Genomic DNA, 21326 nt, shown 5'->3' with positions numbered 1-21326 from the left:
TTATATAATAAAGCAGGTAATGTCTATAGTGCTCAATTCTAATACTGTTGTCTCTCTGCTGCCGTAGAACAAGCGCACCCCCCTGCACCTCGCAGCCCTGGGCGGACAGCTGGACGTGTGTAACACCCTACTGACCCTGAAGGCTGATGTCAATGCTACTGATATTGTAAGATCTGCTGGAAAACACTGATACATGCTCACACACTGTAAATAACATTATGTTATAGCACGTTTCCCGGCGCGTTTCAGCAAGTGGGCGGTGCATAGACAGTTATGTAACACTTGAAGGCAGGATTCACCTTCAGGTGACTTTAATTAGTTGGCTCGCCCTCCTGCAACATTTACTTACTGTATTGCTTTGTGTTTGTAACGTTGTACAGTGCTTTTCATTCACGTATTTGCATGATCGTGAACAAAGCTGCTCTCTAGATACTACTCGTCCTATGATGAGAGCACAGCAGAGCGGAAATAAACAACTTATCCTGATAATATAACAAGACGGCTGAAAAGCAAAGCTGCAAAGAAAATTGATTGTGCAGCATCTAAATTGATGTGTAATATAGTGTCACATTTGCATGTGTCTTACTGCTCATTAGGGTGCAATGTCATAGAAAGTGGCGTTTTATAGGGTGTGTGGCTTCCATGAGAAATTTCGGGGCCAGTTAGTAAAGGGGGCGTGACAACACTAGGATGGGGGCGGGGTTGTGCCTACTTGGCATGCCCAGGCAGGGCCGTAATAACCTGTTAACACTCCCCCCTCACCCCATACCCCCCATGTGGTTTATTCAATTCTTGTCTATTCAATGCTCCCCGCCCACCCCCATACCCCCTATGGGGTCTATTCAAAGGATACGACAAGTATGCAGTATTCAATTTGCGGCCAAATCCGACGGTTTGGCCCGTTCTGGACAATGTCAATCCAACTTTTTTTTAAAGTTGGATTGACAGTGTCGAAAACAGGACTAAAAGCTGTCGGATTTGGCCACAAATCCAACAAAACACATGGATCTGCAGCTAATCCGCCGATCCATGTGTTTTTCGACTAGTCTGATTTGCCGGAAAATCATCAGCCACATTGAATAGGTCGAATCACGATTTGACCTAAAATAGTCGGAAATTGCCGTCTTTCCGACAAGACGGCAGTTCCGACTATAATTGAACACACCCCATAGTCTCAAAACAAACCTCAGCTGACTTGCTTCGGCGCAGAGTGTAAAGTGCCTGTAATCATTGGAGCCCTAGGGCACAGGAAACAGTTCCTCAGCACAAAAATATTGATGGGGCCCCTAGTCCATGCGGGGCCTCTAGGCTTCAGCCTAGTCAGCCTTATGGATAATATGGCCCTGAGCTCAGGCCCCCTAGCAGATTCGGAACCCAACCCACCTGTTCCCCCACTGCTCAGTGCTACAAATTGTATTGCTGAGCTGCCGGGCTGGGGCCTCGATGATGCAAAAACCTGCCTGTCTCACGGACAGTAGGCAAGTCTGCTTTGTACTGTACTCCCCCCCCCCCCCCCCCCTGCACGCCCGTGTGTGAGTCCATAATGCAAGTGATCGGGAATCTGAGTAACTAACGGGAAGAATTATTCTCCTGGGCAGAAAACCCAGTGGACAAATGTTTCGGGCTACAAAGAGAAGGAACATTTCCCATACTGCAAATATTAGCGGATTGGTTGCCCTGGGCAACTGCTCCACTTGTTCACTACTCAGATTTTAGGAAGACTTGATACAATCTCCCCCCTCCTTAGTTTGTCTCATTCAATAAATACTTTATCAATGGATCCCTTTCTCTGATGATACATCTGATTTTTTTTTATCGTCGGCAATAATCCCTCATCGACGTAATTTTAAATAAAATAAAAAAATTCAGAGACATTTCAGTTATACTGGCCCAGAGAGGTGTTAACTCACCTCTGCGCTGAGCCAGTTCTGTAGATATGCGCATACATGAGTGAGCGAGAGAGAGAACTCTCACACGCGCAGTAAAAACCGATTGGAAGAAAAGGTTTAAAAATAGATTAAAAATAAAAAAAATAAAAAAAAAAGTTAAACATGAGACATTACAAAAATGTAAAAACTGTATTCAAAGTATAAAGCGTATTCTAAATGGTTCTTATCTGTTCCCGCCGCGCTGAGACACCTTGTGGCTTGGTAACGTAGCAGATTACAGCAAGACAAGGGCGTAGCCAGAACTTTGTGGGCCCCATAGCAAAATTTTAAGGGGCCCCTGTCCCAATGCTTCTAGAGACGCACCTCTCCACAGCAGTTGTTAATTGTATTCCCCGTAATAGTGCCCTAGTTTATTTTATAAACCATAATAGTGCCCTAGTTCACGTTTTGTCACTTTGTAGGGCTGCCAGTACACATTATGCAACAGAATACCCCCAATTTACATTATGACAGTGTCCCCAGTTTACATTGTCACATTACAGTGCCCCCAGTTCACTTCATATTATGTCACACTATAGTGCCTCCACTTCATATTGTGACAAATCACAGGGCCCCAGTTCATATTATGTAACATAATAATGCCCTTCTGATCATTTATATACCACATTAAAATGAGCAGGTACAGGGGCATAACAAGATATAATGTAGGCCACAAGGCAAACGATTGTAAAGGCCTCTGTGCCACACAATGGTGAAAGATGTATATAACACATGTAACTGTGACAGGGAAGGTGGCCCCTCTCAGCTCTGGCCCCATAGCAGCTGCACTCCCTGTACCTATGGTAACTACACCCTGTATATAACACATGTAACTGTGACAGGGAAGATGGCCCCTCTCAGCTCTGGCCCCATAGCAGCTGCACTCCCTGTACCTATGGTAACTACACCCTGTATATAACACATGTAACTGTGACAGGGAAGGATGGGCTCCTCTCAGCTCTGGGCCCCATAGCAGCTGCACTCCCTGTACCTATGGTAGCTTCACCCTGTATATAACACATGTAACTGTGACAGGGAAGGTGGCCCCTTTCAGCTCTGGGCCCCATAGCAGCTGCACTCCCTGCACCTATGGTAGCTACACCCTGTATATAACACATGTAACTGTGACAGGGAAGGTGGCCCCTCTCAGCTCTGGGCCCCATAGCAGCTGCACTCCCTGCACCTATGGTAGCTACACCCTGTATATAACACATGTAACTGTGACAGGGAAGGTGGCCCCTCTCAGCTCTGGGCCCCATAGGAGCTGCACTCCCTGCACCTATGGTAGCTACACCATGTATATAACACATGTAACTGTGACAGGGAAGGTGGCCCCTTTCAGCTCTGGGCCCCATAGCAGCTGCACTGCCCTGTACCTATGGTAGCTACACCCTGTATATAACACATGTAACTGTGACAGGGAAGGTGGCCCCTCTCAGCTCTGGGCCCCATAGCAGCTGCACTCCCTGCACCTATGGTAGCTACACCCTTGTATATAACACATGTAACTGTGACAGGGAAGGTGGCCCCTCTCAGCTCTGGCCCCATAGCAGCTGCACTGCCTGCACCTATGGTAGCTACACCCTGTATATAACACATGTAACTGTGACAGGGAAGGTGGCTCCTCTCAGCTCTGGCCCCATAGCAGCTGCACTGCCTGCACCTATGGTAGCTACACCCCTGTATATAACACATGTAACTGTGACAGGGAAGGTGGCCCCTCTCAGCTCTGGGCCCCATAGCAGCTGCACTCCCTGCACCTATGGTAGCTACGCCCTTGCAGCAAGATATGAGCATCACTATCTAAATTCTTCTTTGAGGACCATGAGAATCCCTACTGTTTACCGGATTGGCTGATGCAGCGTGTGTGTGATTGTTCTGCACTGTGACGCATTTCAGCTGCATAATACTTGTCCGGTGACATCAGAGGAGGCGTCTCTTCCGCACGTGTCACTCCGTACATGAAAGTGCCGTCTGTCTGTCACACTAAGTATCCCTTCCTGGATTGCTGGCCCTGCAGGACGCCCGCAGGACATAGCTACTTGTGCCGCTCCCTTTCCTCTCAGTGATTATCCTGCACCGCCGGTGACACCAAAGCTGCGACCTTGATGTTGACATGAAATGCTGAGAGAATTTCCTCAGCGCTGATGATCAAAGTGTGGGGTCATTGAGAAGACTCGGATACCGGTCGGTCTCGCTTCATTTATAGTCCCCGAGCGCCTGTCTGCTCCTGACACTGTTGGGATGCTATATATATGTAACAATACTTTTCAGCCCCCATAGAGCACTGGTTTGGACATTCTGCCTACAACATATTAATTACATTTCTGTTTCTTACTCCTCTGTGCCGCCTCAACATCTACAAAGGTGTTTACTTTAAATACCCTTGGGTATGACACAAACTAGCTCTGCTTTGTGCATTAAAATACAGCTATATTCTTCAAAGACAGCAAAACAACACTGACTGTATTATAAAAGTTGTCTGAGGGTGCACATTTACTTTAAGGATTTAAAAATATCTGCACCAGTGGGATTTCCAAACGCACAAAGGGGGTCATTCCGAGTTGATCGCTAGCTGCCGTTGTTCGCAGCGGACAGAATAAAAAAGCGGCTTTTCTGCAGATGCGTATGGGACGCAGTGCGCACGCGCGACATACTTTCACAAAAGCTGATGCAGTTTCACACAAAGTCTAGCGATGCTTTTCAGTCGCACTGCTGGCCGCAGAGTGATTGACAGGAAGTGGGCGTTTCTGGGAGGTAACTGACCGTTTTCGGGGAGTGTGTGTAAAAATGCAGGCGTGTCAGATACAAACGCGGGCGTGCCTTAAGAAACGCAGGCGTGGCTGGCCGAACGCAGGGCTTGTTCATGACGTCAAAACAGGAACTAAACTGCAGTGATCGCAAGCTAGGAGTAGGTCTGGAGCTACTCAGAAACTGCTCGAAAATATTTTTTAGCAGCGCTGCGATCCTTTTGTTCGCACTTCTGCTAAGCTAAGATACACTCCCAGGGGGCGGCGGCTTAGCGTTTGCGCGGCTGCTAAAAGCAGCTAGCGAATAAACAACTCGGAATGAGGGCCAAAACCCTCAGATTTGCAACCTCCTGCCTTCTTTAGCTGGGTGAGTGTAGCAGGTTTTGTAAAACTGACAACATGACACATTTTTGCAATATTACAGCATTCAGGGTTTATTTAGTAATTCATTGTGTGAACTTTTCCAATTGTACTTTCCATATTGAGTGCAATGTTTGTCCGTTATGATAACTTGCTCGAATGCAGTATAAAAATAACCCCAATGCAAGGGTAAGTGTTAACTTAAATTTTTTTTTAGGGTAGCTATGGAGGTTTTGATATTGTATTAAGGGGTTCATTCCGAGTTGATCGCTCGCTAGCTATTTTTTGCAGCGCTGCGATCAGATAGTCGCCGCCTATAGGGGAGTGTATTCTAGCTGTGCAAGGGTGCGATCGCATGTGCAGCCGAGCGCTACAAAAAAGTTTTGTGCAGTTTCTGAGTAGCTCAGAACTTACTCAGCCGCTGCGATCACTTCAGCCTGTTCGTGTCCGGAATTGACGTCAGACACCCGCCCTGCAAACGCTTGGACATGCCTGCGTTTTTCCTACCACTCCGAGAAAACGGTCAGTTGCCACCCACAAACGCCCTCTTCCTGTCAATCTCCTTGCGATCGGCTGTGCGAATGCATTCTTCGTTAAATCCATCGCTCAGCAACGATCCGCTTTGTACCCGTACACTGCGCCTGCGCATTGCGGGGCATACACATGTGCAGTTTATATCTGATCGCAGCGAAAAAAACTAGCGTGCGATCAGGTCGGAATGACCCCCTAAATACGAGAAATTGAGCTGCGATCATTTGTATAGGAATAACGGCAGCTCTTTTCTCGCATGTCAAAAGCGGGTGCAAATTCAGGAAAAATAGATAATTAAGGTCAAATTGTCAGAACATTGGTTCAGAACCCCTGGGATACGAACCTCCCTCCATTACTAAGTAGGCAATAGGAGGTTTTTAATTAGCTAAATTGTTACAAAAATGACATGCCATTATCGGGGTGAAAAAAGTGTCCTTAAATTACCCCAACTTTTTCATTTTTTATACACCCCAAATTTAGGTAAAGTATTTATTTAAATGAAAACAAATAGCTTGTTATAATTTTCTAAACAAAAATGTTACTTTTTTGTTTTTTGTTAGGTGGGCTACCTTAAATTACCCCAAAATCAGCTTTGGTCATTTTTTTTTTTCATTTTACTAATATTTCATTAAATGAAAAGTTTTATTTTTAAGATTGTTTTGCATTTGTTTAAATCTGTTTCTTAAAAATGGTTAAATCTCCAAATATTTTTATTTGGCACTGTACATAACATCTATTACTGCTACCTCAATATTTTATGGGGGCGGGGATACAGACGAATTTTTTCTATTGCACATTTTTTTTTCTGTTTTTCGTGCAAGTTTATTACGGGGGACAGATTACCGCAACCAACTGTTGTTGTTTTTTTTTCAATTGGATAGCGCAGAAATCAGGAGTATGAATACCGGCGTTAAGAGAAATGTTTGTGATAGCCGCTGTAGTGTTTCCTCAAAAATTTTGCAGGGAATGTAATATGCCCCAATACTGTATGTGTAAACTAAAAAATATCACACTATTATTTACATTAGAATATAGATGCTGTATATAGAGAAATGTACCTTGGGGGTAATTCCAAGTTGATCGCAGCAGGACATTTTTTAGCAGTTGGGCAAAACCATGTGCACTGCAGGGGAGGCAGATATAACATGTGCAGAGAGAGTTAGATTTGGGTGTGGTGAGTTCAATCTGAAATCTAAATTACCGTGTAAAAATAAAGCAGCCAGTATTTACCCTGCACAGAAATAAAATAACCCACCCAAATCTAACTCTCTCTGCAAATGTTACATCTGCCCCCCCCCCTGCAGTGCACATGGTTTTGCCCAACTGCTAAAAAATTTCCTGCTGCGATCAACTTGGAATTACCCCCCTTGTGTAGAACCTGTTACACTGTGTATTACTGATATACTTTGAGCTGACTGTGTCTTGTACCTGTAGTGTCCACTTGACCTGATCACAGCAGCAATGTTTTTCCCTAATGGCCGTAACCATGTGCACTGCAGGTGGGGCAGATGTAACATGTGCAGAGAGAGTTAGAGTTTGGGTGGGGTGTGTTCAAACTGAATTCTAAATTGCTGTGTAAAAATAAAGCAGCCAGTATTTACCCTGCACAGATCCAATATAACCCACCCAAATCTAACTCTCTCTGCACATGTTACATCTGCCCCACCTGCAGTGCACATGGTTTTGCCCATTAGAGAAAGATTTTGCTGCTGCAATCAGGTCTGCCTTAGGCCCTAAGTCACAAGCCCACCAGGTGTGTCTTTGTGCATCTTATTGGCTTGCTGCAAATTTCCGAGTTGGCGATGATAATGGGGGTGGCCTATTTTAGCTCCAGACGCAACTATACGCTAGAATTAAAGTTTGTATTTGTCTTGTGAAGCACACAACCCCAAATAATTAAATATAATCTGAGATGTACACAAAAGACACATTTTTAGATGTAACACAAAATCGCGCCCAAATATACCCTCCGTGCATGCTGCATCACAACACAGCTACAATGTAACGCACCAAGGTCCGTAAACCATGCATACATTATAGCGCAATATATGTAACATGTTTGGACGAATGTAGCTAGTCCAAAGAAGAAAGCTCTTATGTGTAATGCTATACATATACATTGTACGCTATCCTTAGGAAGGACAAACGCCTCTCCACATCGCCGCCCAGAACAACCACTCTGACGTTGTAAAGCTGTTCTTGAAACACCGGCCGGAGCTGGTGACGTCGGCCAACATGGACGGTTTGACCTGTGCCCATATTGCAGCCTCTAAGGGCAGTGTGGCGGTGATCAAAGAGCTTCTGAAGTCTAACAGCAGCGGGGTGACCGCAGCGCGCAGCAAGGTGAGGACCGCCAGGGTGGGCGCCCTGTGTGCCGCTAGTGCTTCTGCTAAAAATCCCTCTGTGCAGCAGTAAGTGGTCTCGTGGGGGTGCTGAGGTCAATTGTGGCACAAAAAATATATTAAAATTGTTATGCGGATACTATTCATTTTGGGTGTGGTATGGAAGGTAGATAGTAACTAGGTCAACCACTATTGGTCGACAGTAACTAGGTCGACAGGGTCTCTAGGTCGACAGGTCAAAAGATCAACATGAGTTTTTTTATGTTTTTTTGGTGTCATTTTTTCGTAGAGTGACCGGGAACCCCAATTAGTGCACCGCGTCCCCTCGCATGGCTCGCCATGCTTCGGGCAAGGTTACCGTTTCAATCGTAGTCCACGTGGATCGTTAAGTATGAGAAGGTTCAAAAAAAGAAAAAATCGTGAAAAATTCATGTCGACCTTTTGACCTGTCGACCTAGAAATTGTCCACCTAAAGACCCGGTCGACCTAGAAACCCTGTCAACCTAGTTACTGTCGACCAATGGTCAACCTAGATAGTGTCGACCTAGAGACCGGATCCCATTCATTTTGTGGATACAATGTTGCTGCACTCTGCTACATAGTTAACCATTAAAAGAAGATGTACTATATCAAAGCTTCTGAAGAGGGGTAAAGCGGGCAAGTTACCCATAGCAACCCATCAGCTTTGAGGTAGTATTTATCAAGTACATGCTAGAAAATGACAGGTAGTTGCTGATTGGTTTCTATGGGAAACTTCTCCACTGTTCAGAAGCTTTTATACATCTCTCCCTTATTACTAGGGAGAGGCTATGTAGTTGTTTTATAATTATAAGGCACCATAAGACTGAGCATTGATGAATGCCAATTATTTATCAGTTGGATTTAATTAATTTAATACACGAGTGGACATGACTAATTTCTCTTTTTAACAAGTGGGGGGAAAAAGTGATAATTTAAATGATTCCCCCCCCCCTTATTGCCTCTGATTATACATGTAATAACATGGATTATTATGTCCAGATGGTAACAACCACAGGCACTGGCAAATGCAGGATTTCCGGAGGAGGGGGGGTTTCCAAATGTTTGGTTTTAGAGCGATTGTCACCAGCCCATGAAGGATGAATAATTAGCATGTAACAGGTTATAGCCTGCCCACACAAAGTGCAGTGTATGTAATACATACGTCAGACATATGCAGATTAAATGATATCACCGTAACCACTTATCAGGTTTTCTCTCTGGTGAGATGATTGAGCATCAGATCCACAGACACAAACACGGAAGACTTGGTAGGAAAATCTGCTGCCACTGGGCATGTACATCAGCTCCATTCCACCCTTTATAGTGCATGTAGAGGCTGCTGGCCGTGCTGTGAGGAAGCGGGATTTCAGGACAACTGGAACCCCCCCCTAAATTTGCCTATGCTGGGGATGTGAATATCTGCCCCTTGTGGTGGTAGTAGTTGGGCGAATCAGGAGATTTCAGGTTGACTATGGATTAGACCCGATGTTTCAGGTAGACACATTTTTCACAATAAGAACCTCGGCAATCTAACCCCAGACATTTGCTGTCACCATGAGGTCACCGTGAAGTAGGTGGGCAGGCTCATATACTGGCCAATATATGCCAAGAACCTCCAATATTATGGTTATAATTTTAATGGTGTATTGTGCAGCTGCACCCTTGTTCCTACATTTGCTGAATTGTGCCTAGGATGATACATATGAGAGATTCGGAGATGGGTGCAGATCACACAGCCACCACGATTTATGGACGCAGCTGCTGTGTGTGTATGGTAATACTGCAGGAGGCGCCCTGTGTAAATAGACGCCTCCTGCCGGCTTCTGTGTCCCGCTGCTGCGTCCGAAGCGTCAGATCACTGTTCGTGGACGTGGGTCATCTGAGAGACCCTCAGGTTCACAAACAATTTGGCAGTTGCTCAATCATACCTGGAGATAATTATATATCAGGTGCTGGAAGGGGGAGGGGTCACAGACAAACAACAGACAGAGAGGAGGGGGGTGCAAATCCCCACCCCTAAATTCCCTTCCGCACACTGAAAATTACCTGTAACCATCCCTGAACCTATCTGGTAATAAAATTCAGAGAATTAGTCACAAATGTTTGCAAACACATGTTTAGCTGCTGGCCACGTCACGGCTTCTCCGATACAGCAGTCCTAACCTACATAATAGCAGTGCCAACATAGGGCCATGTAATTTGTCACAGTAGGCCTCATGATAAAGGCTATTACTAAAACACTTCCAGACAGAGAGCTAACTTACCCAGGAGCCACCCCCAGGATCTCCCATTGGCACTACAAGGAACAGCATGCCTTCCAAATGCTGCTCCCATTCAATGCCTCTTGCACACAAGCAGACAAACAGTTTGGCAGTTGCTCAATCATACCTGGAGATAATTATATATCAGGTATCTGGTAATAAAATTCAGAGAATTAGTCACAAATGTTTGCAAACACATGTTTAGCTGCTGAGCAACGTCACGGCTTCTCTTATACAGCAGTCCTAACCTACATAATAGCAGTGCCCACATAGGTTCCTCAGGGTGGCCGGTGTGTTCATGCAGCTGGGCCAGGAAAGCTTTGAATTAGGCTCGTTATCTCTCGTCCATTTACACAGTCATGAAGCTGGTTAGTGTCTTGAAAACAGGAATATTATTAGTTATTTCTTATTTTAGGCTAAAATAAAGAGAAAAAGGTTTAGTTTACTTTTATCCAAACACTACAAATAGGGAGCATAGAGCACAATGTGGTAATGGTTTAACACGTCACTTGCTGTTCCAGACTACGGATTCCACCCCCCTGCACCTGGCCGCAGCAGGGGGACACGCAGAGGTGGTAAAGGTTCTGTTGGAAACTGGTGCATCCGCCTCCGATGAGGACGGGGTAAGTTCACTCTGCAGGGTTATAAAATCATCTTTTTTTAAGATAAGCTCTTTTTCTTTTCTTTTCTTTTTTTAAACCTATTTTTGTTTATTGAAGCATCAGTACAGTAATGCAATAATACAGTGGTTCTCAAACTCGGTCCTCAGGACCCCACACAGTGCATGTTTTGCAGGTCACCCAGCAGGTGCACAGGTGTATTAATTACTCACTGACACATTTTAAAAGGTCCACAGGTGGAGTTAATTATTTCACTTGCGATTCTGTGAGGAGACCTGCAAAACATGCACTGTGTGGGGTCCTGAGGACCGAGTTTGAGAACCTGTGGAATAATACAATGTCTCTAAACTATAGTAAAAGCAATAAAGAAAATCATTCAGACATATAACAAGGTGCCAGTGCAGGAAACATGTATGGTCATTGGTAAATAATATGACATAAAAGAATAATGTTCCGTCCCTCGTCCGCCCCTCTCCTCGTCTCTCCCCCATCCCATGCTAGTACAGGAAGTCCCATCCTCACAGTCACAGAAAGTGGAATATAACCTCTTTATCAGACTGCTGTAGTTACATTGGTGCGAAGCAGTACTGGCATGTGTATAGTGTACAGGGGTTACCAAACAAGGACACCTTTCTACATAAGTTACATATGTGTCTGCTGTCCCTATTAAGGATCTGGGAAAGTTTATAATGCCATATATTTTAGCTCGCACTATAAGAAAAAAATAATTTACCCCTGTTCTTGTAACTCACTCAATATTTACCTACCATTACCCCTAGCTCTGGCATTTCATCCTAACCTATATATCCACCTAATCTCTGTAATGCTCCTAATCTCTGTAATGCTCCCCCTACCCATCTCTACTTACCCTTCTTCCTAATGCCCCCTTACTAATCCTTACTATTCTCCCTAATGCCCCCTGCCGATCCTTACTTACCCTTCTTTCTAATACTCCCTTACCCATCCTTTCTTACCCTTCTTCCTAATGTTCCCTTTACTCATCCTTACCCTTCATTCTTATGCTCTCCTTACCCATCCTTACTTACGTTTCTCCCTAATACTCCCCTTACTCATCCTTACTTTCCCATCTCCCTAATGCTCCTCTTACTCATCCTTACTTACCCTTCTTCCTAATGTTCCCTTTACTTATCCTTGCTAACCGTTCTCCCTAATGCTCCTCTTACTCATCCTTACTTACCTTTCTCTGTAATACTCCCCTTACTCAGCTTTACTTACCCATCTCCCTAATACTCCCCTTACTCATCCTTACTTAACCTTCTTCCTAATGTTCCCTTTACTCATCCTTACCCTTCGTTCTTATGCTCTCCTTACCCATCCTTACTTATCTTTCTCCCTAATACTCCCCTTACTCATCCTTACTTACCCTTCTTCCTAATGCTCCCTTTACTCATCCTTGCTAACCGTTCTCCCTAATGCTTCTCTTACTCATCCTTACTTACCCATCTCCCTAATGCTCCCCTTACTCATCCTTACTTACCTTTTATAACTCTAGTAGTAATGCAAAGCAATTACAATCTCAACACCAGTTGTTATCGTATGTAAGACTGTATTTGCCAGGGTTGTATTATCACTTTGCTGGAGGAAGAGAGATGCAGATGCACACTCCTAGCACTAAGAGCACTAATACCCCTTTCACATCGCACAAATGACCCGGTATCGACACGGGTCAGTGTGCGGTGTGAAAGGGCCGTGTCCGAATTCCCAGGTCGCCTGACCCGGTAATTCAACCCGGGAATAAAGCAGTGTTATTCCCGGGTTGAATACCGGATCAATGGCTGCGTAAACGGATTCTCGGGTCGAGGCGATCCGGGACCCGTTTACTAGATAGGTAGAGGCGGCGCAGAGATAATCTCATTTAACAGCTCCGTCCCCACTGCCAGCCCCGCCCCCTACTGCTATGGCAACCGACCCAGCATTTTGCCGGGTTGGGAAGCCAGCAGTAAGTCTCCAATGCCGGATCTCACCCGGGAAGGACCCGTTTCCAATTCCCGGGTGGGATCCGGCATTGGAGATGTGAAAGGGGTATTAGTGCTAGGAGTGTGCATCTGCATCTCTCTTCCTCCAGCATAGTATTAGAAGCCTCAGCATGATAGTACCTATTGATATCTTTAGTAATAGGGTGTGCAGTCCAGGCCCCCCCCCCCCTCCTTATAATATCGCTTTGTCAGTTAAATGGGTCTTTATTCAGTCCATGTAACCATAGAATCTCATAAATGATTAGTTTCTGTATGACTTGGCCGGATTGTTGCTGTTAGAGCGTGTTATCACTGTCCCGCAGTAGCGTTTGTTCCTCCTCTGTGTATACAGGAAGGGATGTCCGCCATCCACCTGGCGGCTAAGAATGGGCATATCAATGTTCTGGACGTATTAAAGGGCAGCGTCTCGTTTCATATTACCAGCACCAAGGTAAGATCTGCGGAAGGTGACCCAGGTTCTTCATCAGTACCATCCATACCTGCTCTATTAACTGATATTTACTGAGAGCCTGATGTTTCCACTGTATATAGTTACCCCCCCCCCCCCCCCCCAGAGAGGTGAGGAGCAGCGTTCGTCTTTTATTATATAGGATTTTTATATACCCAGATCTTGTATTATTGACTACTAATGTGACATATCCTGATGTATATATAAAGACAAACGTAATCATTCTTTGTGACCGTTTAACACTGTGTTGAGCAAATAACACAATTCACAGCATATTACTTAATTTTCCAAATAGTAGATTTCTTGACTGTTATATAACATTCCCTTATTTTAAGACTTCAAATGTAACTAATAATATACAAAAACATAAAAATTATTTGCAGCTTATAACAACAAGGGCAGTACGGATGGTGTAATGGTTAGCATTACTGCCTCACAGCACTGAGGTCATGGGTTCCATTCCCACCATGGCTCTACCGGTGTGGAGTTTGTATATTCTCCCCGTACTTGTGTGGGTTTCCTCCGGGTACTCCGGTTTCCTCCCACAATCCAAAAATATACTGGTAGGTCAATTGGATCCCAACAAAAATTAACCCCAGTATGAATGTGTGCGCGTGTACATGTGGTAGGGAATAGAGATTGTAAGCTCCACTGGGGCAGGGACCGATGTGAATGGCCAAATATTCTCTGTAAAGCGCTGCGGAATATGTGTGCGCTATATAAATAACTGGTAATAAATAAATAACAAATTGCTCTAGAAGTCATCAATATTCTCATCACTGGATTGTCACTTCTTTTCCCAGACCGGTTTCACCGCCCTTCACGTTGCGGCGCAGTTTGGCCAACTGGATGTTGTCAGGGACATTTTAACGAAGCTCCCAGTCACGGTGAACAGCGAGCTTCCGAAATCTGCCGGTGACCTGTTACATGCGAGAGAACATGACAGCGAGGTAAGGCCAAGAGGAACTGATTAATTCAGTCTAAAGGAACTGTGCATCTGGTTCTGCATCACTCAATATGTTACACATTCAAATATAGGCCCAGATTTATCAAGCCTTGGAGAGTGATAAATTGCACGGTGTTAAGTACCAACCAATCAGCCCCTGTCATTTTTCAAACACAGCCTGTAACATGACAGTTAGGAGCTGATTGGCTGGTACTTTATCACTGTACAAAGCTTGATAAATCTGGGCCATAATAATGTATAACTGACAATGTTATGGAAAAAAGTATAGAATATAAATCTATAGTATATGGACCTTTGATCTATAATGTGTTTCCTAACCAGAAGTTTTTATCTAATTAATACTGACTGAATGAAAAACAGGATTTTGGTACTTACCGATAAATCCATTTCTCTGAATCCTCTAGGGGACACTGGAGTTCCTCTTAGACATTAGGGGTGTGAAGCCTGCAACCGGAGGTGTGGCACAATCTAAAAAATTTGCATTGTCTGCACAGCCGGCCCCTCCCCCTTCACGCCCCTCATGCCTCAGTTTTGAAAATTTGACTGAGAGACAAGGACACGTTACGAGAGCCTCCGGCAAGGAACCGAACCGTACAACATGCCAAACAGCATCCAAGAAACTTCTTTAAACGAAAACCAACGCTGTTTGTACGAACTGTATAAACAAGAACTATAACACAGCAGGACTGACAGCACAGAGGCGGGCGTCCAGTGTCCCCTAGAGGATTCAGAGAAATGGATTTATCGGTAAGTACCAAAATCCTCTTTTCTCTTTCATCCACTAGGGGACACTGGAGTTCCTCTTAGACATTAGGGGACGTCCCAAAGTTATCTCCTAGGGTGGGAGTGCTGTCTGTTGCCTGCAAAACCAAACGTCCGAACATAGCATCCTCGGACGCAAAGGTATCAAACTTATAAAATTTCGCGAACGTGTGGGCTGAGGACCACATCTCCGCTCTGCAAAGTTGAGAAGTGGAAACACCTCTGGCAGCCGCCCAGGAGGCACCCACTGATCGAGTGGTATGCGCACTCGTCCGCAACGGAACCTGTTTACCACAGGCAATATAAGCTTGCCTAAAGGCAAGTCTAATCCATCGAGACAGGGTCTGCTTAGAAGCTGGCCAACCCTTCTGTGGTCCATCATAAAGGACGAACAAATGGTCTGACTTCCGGAAGGACGATGTAATTTGTACGTACACCCGTAAAGCTCGGACAACATCCAAGGACACATCCCCATCCGCTAGACCCTTGAAAGATGGGACCACAATTGGTTGGTTTACATAAAAACCCGAAACAACCTTAGGGAGGAAATCTGCTCTTGTACGGAGTTCTGCCCGATCCTCATGAAAAATCAAAAAGGGACTCTTACACGACAAGGATCCTAACTCAGAGACCCGCCTAGCCGAAGCTAAAGCTAGCAATAAGGTTAACTTCCAAGAAAGATATTTTAGGTCTGTCCTTGGTAACGGCTCAAATAAAGGTGATCTCAAAAAATCTAACACCAAATTTAGATCCCATGGTGCCGTGGGGGTACGAAAAGGGGGCTGTATCCGTAGCACCCCCTGTAAAAAGGTTTGAACTTCTGGCAAGGATGCCAACCGTTGTTGAAAAAGAATGGAAAGAGCCGACACCTGAACCTTCAGAGATCCCAACCGCAGACCTAAGGTTAGTCCGGCTTGAAGGAAGAGTAAAAGTCTGGATAAGTGGAAGGTCTTCTAATCTCATCCACGTTCCTGACACCAGTCTATGTATTTCTTCCAAATTCTGTAGTAATGCCCAGCTGTCACCGGCTTCCTAGCCGCAATCATTGTAGGAATAGCCCTTCTAGGTATTCCTCTGTTCCTTAAGATCCTGGTTTCAACAGCCACGCCATCAAACGCAGTCTGTTCAGGTCTGGGTGAAGAAACGGTCCTTGAGACAGCAGGTCCTCTCTTTGAGGTAACCGCCAAGGGTCTTCTGACAGCAACCCTTGTAGGTCTGAGTACCAACTCCTGTGTGGCCAATCCGGAGCGATTAGAATCGCCCACACTCGTTCTCGTTTCAACCTCTTCAGTATCTTTGGTATGAGTGGGAAGGGTGAAAAGATGTAAACCATTTCGTAATCCCAATGAAGTGTCAACGCATCTACTCCTTCTGCTGCAGTATCCCTTGTCCTGGATACATATCTTGGCAGCTGGTGGTTCTGCCTCGACGCCATGAGGTCGACCTGCGGAAGGCCCCATCTCCGCACTACCATCTTGAAGATCCGTGGATGAAGACACCACTCTCCCGGATGCATGTCCTGTCGACTGAGATAATCTGCTTCCCAGTTTTCTACACCTGGGATGAATATTGCCGAGAGGATGATGTTTCGCCTCTCCGCCCACAACAGGATCTTTGTTGATTCCTTTAACGCCATCTTGCTCTTTGTTCCCCCTTGACTGTTTGTGTAAGCAGTCGTCGTGACATTGTCCGACTGTATTCGTACGTGCTGACCCATGATCAGATCTTCTGCCAAGAGAAGTGCATTGTAAACTGCTCTTAATTCGAGAATGTTTATGGGTAATCTGCTCTCCTGCAATGTCCATCTTCCCTGAAATTGATGGTCTTCCAGGACGGCACCCCAACCTCTGAGACTGGCGTCCGTTGTCAGAATCCTCCAGTCCCAAATACCGAATCTTTTCCCTGCTGCAAGATTCTTGAGCACCAACCACCATGTCAGGGAGACACGCACTTGTGGTTGAAGGCAAATTCTCCGATGAAGCAGCCAATGTGAACCTGCTCCTTGAGCAATGAGATTCATCTGAAAAGGTCGGGAATGAAGTCTGCCGTACTGGAGAGCTTCGAACGACGCTACCATCTTCCCGAGAAGTTGTACACAGAGGTGTAGAGAAACCGTCGGTGCCTTTAGTACCTGAGTCACCAATTTCCGTATGTCCTGAATCTTGGATTCTGGCAGAAAAATTTTCAATTCCACCGTGTCCAATATCAGGCCTAGGAACTGAATCCGTTGAGTTGGAATGAGGTTGGATTTCTGGAAGTTCACTATCCATCCGTGTTGGATCAGAAATTGGTGAGATGTCTGAGCATCCTTTATCAGCTTCTCCTGAGAAGAGGCCTTGATTAGGAGATCGTCTAGATAAGGTATTATTGTGATCCCCAGTAACCTTAATTCTGCCACCATGACCGCCATGATCTTCGTGAAGATCCTTGGGGCTGAGGATAGGCCGAATGGTAAAGCTCTGAATTGGTAATGATCCTTCACCAGTGCAAACCGTAGGTAAGCCTGGTGGGGGGACCAAATCGGGATATGCAGGTACGCATCCTTTATGTCCATGGATACCATGAACTCTTCTTGTTCCAAACCTGCAATGACCGACTGGATTGATTCCATCTTGAATCTGTAGACTCTTAGAATTGGTTTAAAACTTTTAAATTGAGTATAGGTCTGACTGTCCCGTCTGGCTTTGGCACGACAAAAAGACTGGAATAAAATCCCGTTCCCCTCTGAGAGGTAGGGACTGGAATAATGACCTCTGACTGTAGCAATTTTTGAATTGCCGTAAGTAACGCTTTTGCCTTCTGAGGGCACCGAGGCAAACCTGTAAAAAACTGACTGTGAGGTCTTTCTTGAAAATCCATCCTGTACCCCTGAGAGATTATGTTGTTTATCCAGATCTCTGGAGAGGTGTTGGCCCATCTGTCCTGAAACCCCTCCAGTTGTGCGCCCACCAGGGGAGACCCCAGGTGAGCTGGGAGACCGTCATGCCACGGTTTTGTCAGTAGGTTTATCTTGTTTTCTGGTCGTTGCCTGTGAGCGGCCTCTACCTCTGCCCCCACGTGCCGGCCCACCGAAACCTCTTCCTCTGGCTCAAAAGGACTGAGATCTGAAGGAATTAAACGTTGGTCCCGAATAACCTCTCTTAACCTGCGGAGTGGTTCTCGCATAAGGAGTAGGCAGGAATGTGGACTTCCCAGCCGTAGCCTGGGCAATCCACTTGTCCAATTCTGGACCGAAAAGCGTTTCACCCGCAAAGGGAATGGCTTCCACTGCCTTCTTAGTGTCAGAATCTCCTTGCCATTCTCTGAGCCATAAAATTCGCCTTGCCGATGCGGAGATGTGCGATGCAATCCTACTAGTATTCTTAGAGGCCTGACATAAGTATGAAACTGATTTTCTAATATGTTCCGCCAATTGAGTAATCTCTTCCAGGCTATTTTCCTCTTCAATAGCCTGTATGATACGGCTGGCCCATGCTTCCATGGCCTTGTTAACCCAAGCACAGATGAGGGTAGGCCTCTGTGCTGCACCTGCTGCTACAAAAATCGACTTTAAAGCCGTGTCAACTTTACGATCTGAAACATCCTTTAAAGTCGTAACATTAGGTATCGGCAAGATTGTCTTGTTCGATAACCTTCCTAGGGAAGCATCCACTACCGGTGGATTCTCCCATTTATCCATTACCCCCTTAGGTAAAGGGTACGTTACCTGAAACCGTTTTGGGAATTGAAAAGGTTTATCAGGTTGTTTCCAGGCCTCCTCCATTTGAATTTGGAGAGATTTAGGAATGGGAAACACTGCTGAACGTGGTTTTTGGGATTCGAATAAGTCGAATTCTTCAGGTTCCTTAATCTCTTCTCCCTTAAAGTCCAGTATGTCTTTAACTGCATCAATTAAGGAGTCAATACCTGAGATTGCCGAATCCTCTTCCGTAGAGTCAACGTCCAGGTTAGATTCAATTAACTCACCTTCCTCCGTATCCATAATAAGACCATCCTCTTCCTCTGTTGTCTGAATAACAGGAAGGGGTCTTTAACTGCTTTGCGCACATTCGTGTCTGCTTGTGCGGGCGGCGTTAATTTGATGAGGAACTCTTCCATCGTCTTTGAGAATCCCGCAGCCCACTCTGATTGTTGCTTGCGTGATTCCGCCATTTCCTTGGATATTCTATCCGTAAGAATATCCTCCCACGACCTAGACTGAGCACTGCTCCCAGGCTGCGCGTCCCTGTCTAAGCAGGAGTCGCACACCCCGGAGCTGCCAACCATCGTGCTTTTCTTGTTACACTTCGTACACACATAATAGGTCTTAGATGTCTTGGTTGCTGCCTTAGACATGATTAGCCGTTTATTTAACAATTAAACAGAGCTTTCACCCTTTATACCAGGAAGAGAAAGGCTGTTGTAAATGACGGGAGTGAAGCGATTGAAACCGGCTGTAAACTTCTCCTTTCTTACTAGAAGGGGCAGACAAAACTAACAAACAAAACCAAAAAAAAACAAAAAAATTATTATTAAAAATAAAATTATAAATATCTTCTTCTTTTATTTAACACCAGCCGGTTTGCAGCCCTCACAGACCCAGCTGTCAATCAGCTACGGCAGTAGGTTGTCCACGTGCTTCCAGTATTTTCCTCAGGATCTTTGAATAGAAGTCCCTTGAAAATATAAGTGATAAAGAATTATTCTGGAGGAGATCCTCATTTCTATCTAATGATATCTAAAATCTCACCAGCAGGGGGAACTCTATTTACAATAAATGCCTGTTCATTGGATAAGGTATAAGAGGGGGAGGGCTGATCCCTGTCCCTCAGTTTGGCGCCTATATGTGGAATTAAAGATGGCCGCCATTAAAAATTCCTATTCACATCATTAAAAAATGCCTGCGCAGCCACCCCTGTATATTACACCTGAGGGGGAATGTAAAAGGAGCCCTCTAGCAAGGGAGGCTTCCTTCCCCCTTATCTAACCGCCTTTGTTTACTGTTTGTAGTCCGGAGGGGGACTGTAATGTAGCCCATTTTCCCCGCAGCTGAGGAGACCTTAACGCGCTTGTTACTGCGGCGTCTGTTCAACCAGCGCACGTGCGAACCGGGAACCTGTCTCAGCGGCGCCTCTTACCCGTTGCTATGGCCGCGCGCGCTACCGCGGCTCTGAGGGATTGAGGAGACCTTAACTCCGCTCTCATCAGTGCGGCGTCTGGCATGAATAACCAGCGCCGCACGTACCGGGACCCTGACCCCCTGCTGGCTCTCTATAATATGTATATAGCTGAGGATTTCACACAGCAGAGCTCTTTTACATAGGGGTCTAATACTAGGGCCCTGTATACCACCAGTACTTACTCAGACTCACAGAGGATCTCCTGTTGAGAGATGCAGATCCCTTCAAAAGGGATCTTTGTCTCTCATAAAATCATTGACTTATGTCCCCCTTTTCTTTAGGTTGACGCAGCCAGTATTTTTATCGCTTTTAGTCAGGAGCTATGCGCTCCTACGTGCTGCACCTCCAGCACAATTTTCAAAACTGAGGCATGAAGGGGGAGGAGCCGGCTGTGCAGACAATGTAAATTTTTTAGATTGTGCCACACCTCCGGTTGCAGGCTTCACACCCCTAATGTCTAAGAGGAACTCCAGTGTCCCTTAGTGGATGAAAGAGAAACTTTGTTAACACAACCAAGTGCAATACAATGTTCTGTACTGTTGTAGTTCAGGGCGTACACATTACTTATGTACACAACACAACGGAGATTCTTCTGAAATATCGCACGACGGATGGGTGACATAATGATGTCATTAGAAAGTTTCACTTACTGCTTGTTACATGCCGGCAAGTTTGTATTGAACTGGGAAAATAATCTTACCTCTTAGGGGTCAATTTACTAAAGATTGATGCTGATTAATTTAAATCATTCACCATCGATGATGTGTTAATAACAGTCAAATATTTCTACATCAGTTTTAAAAATTATGTATAAAAAAATCGTCTTTTAGTAAATCTGCGAATTAGACCCTGAAATACAACAATGATGGTGACCGATTCATATAGATGTTTAGTAAACTTACCCTGTAGAGCATGAAGGGACGCAGAATGAACCTAATATATCCGCTATGGAAGAAATTAAGACTTTGGAAATGGACATAACCATTTATTTATTTATTTATTTATTAACAGTTTCTTATATAGCGCAGCATATTCCGTTGCGCTTTACAATTAGAACAACAGTAATAGAACAAAACTGGGTAAAAACAGACAGACATAGATGTAGGAAGGCCCTGCTCGCAAGCTTACACTCTATAGGGAAATAGGCATTGATACACAAGGATAGATGCTACCTATTGCA

At 45.1% G+C, this 21326-nt stretch overlaps 1 protein-coding gene across 3 annotated transcripts in view; it reads left to right on the top strand.

The window, feature by feature from the left end:
• Nucleotides 1-21326, top strand: part of LOC134927139 (serine/threonine-protein phosphatase 6 regulatory ankyrin repeat subunit B-like) — a 223420-nt gene that overhangs the window by 158052 nt on the left and 44042 nt on the right. For all 3 annotated transcript variants that reach the window (XM_063921203.1, XM_063921202.1, XM_063921201.1), the window contains 5 exons: nucleotides 68-166; nucleotides 7706-7912; nucleotides 10715-10816; nucleotides 13142-13240; nucleotides 14062-14208. In XM_063921203.1, the coding sequence (XP_063777273.1) occupies nucleotides 68-166; nucleotides 7706-7912; nucleotides 10715-10816; nucleotides 13142-13240; nucleotides 14062-14208 (654 nt within the window). The remainder of the gene's footprint in view (nucleotides 1-67; nucleotides 167-7705; nucleotides 7913-10714; nucleotides 10817-13141; nucleotides 13241-14061; nucleotides 14209-21326) is intronic.

The sequence above is a fragment of the Pseudophryne corroboree genome, chromosome 5 (genome assembly GCF_028390025.1).
Source record: "Pseudophryne corroboree isolate aPseCor3 chromosome 5, aPseCor3.hap2, whole genome shotgun sequence".
NCBI classification, from domain to species: Eukaryota; Metazoa; Chordata; class Amphibia; order Anura; family Myobatrachidae; genus Pseudophryne; species Pseudophryne corroboree.
Note: the sequence above shows the minus strand (reverse complement) of the source record. Positions and strands in the feature narration are given on the sequence as shown.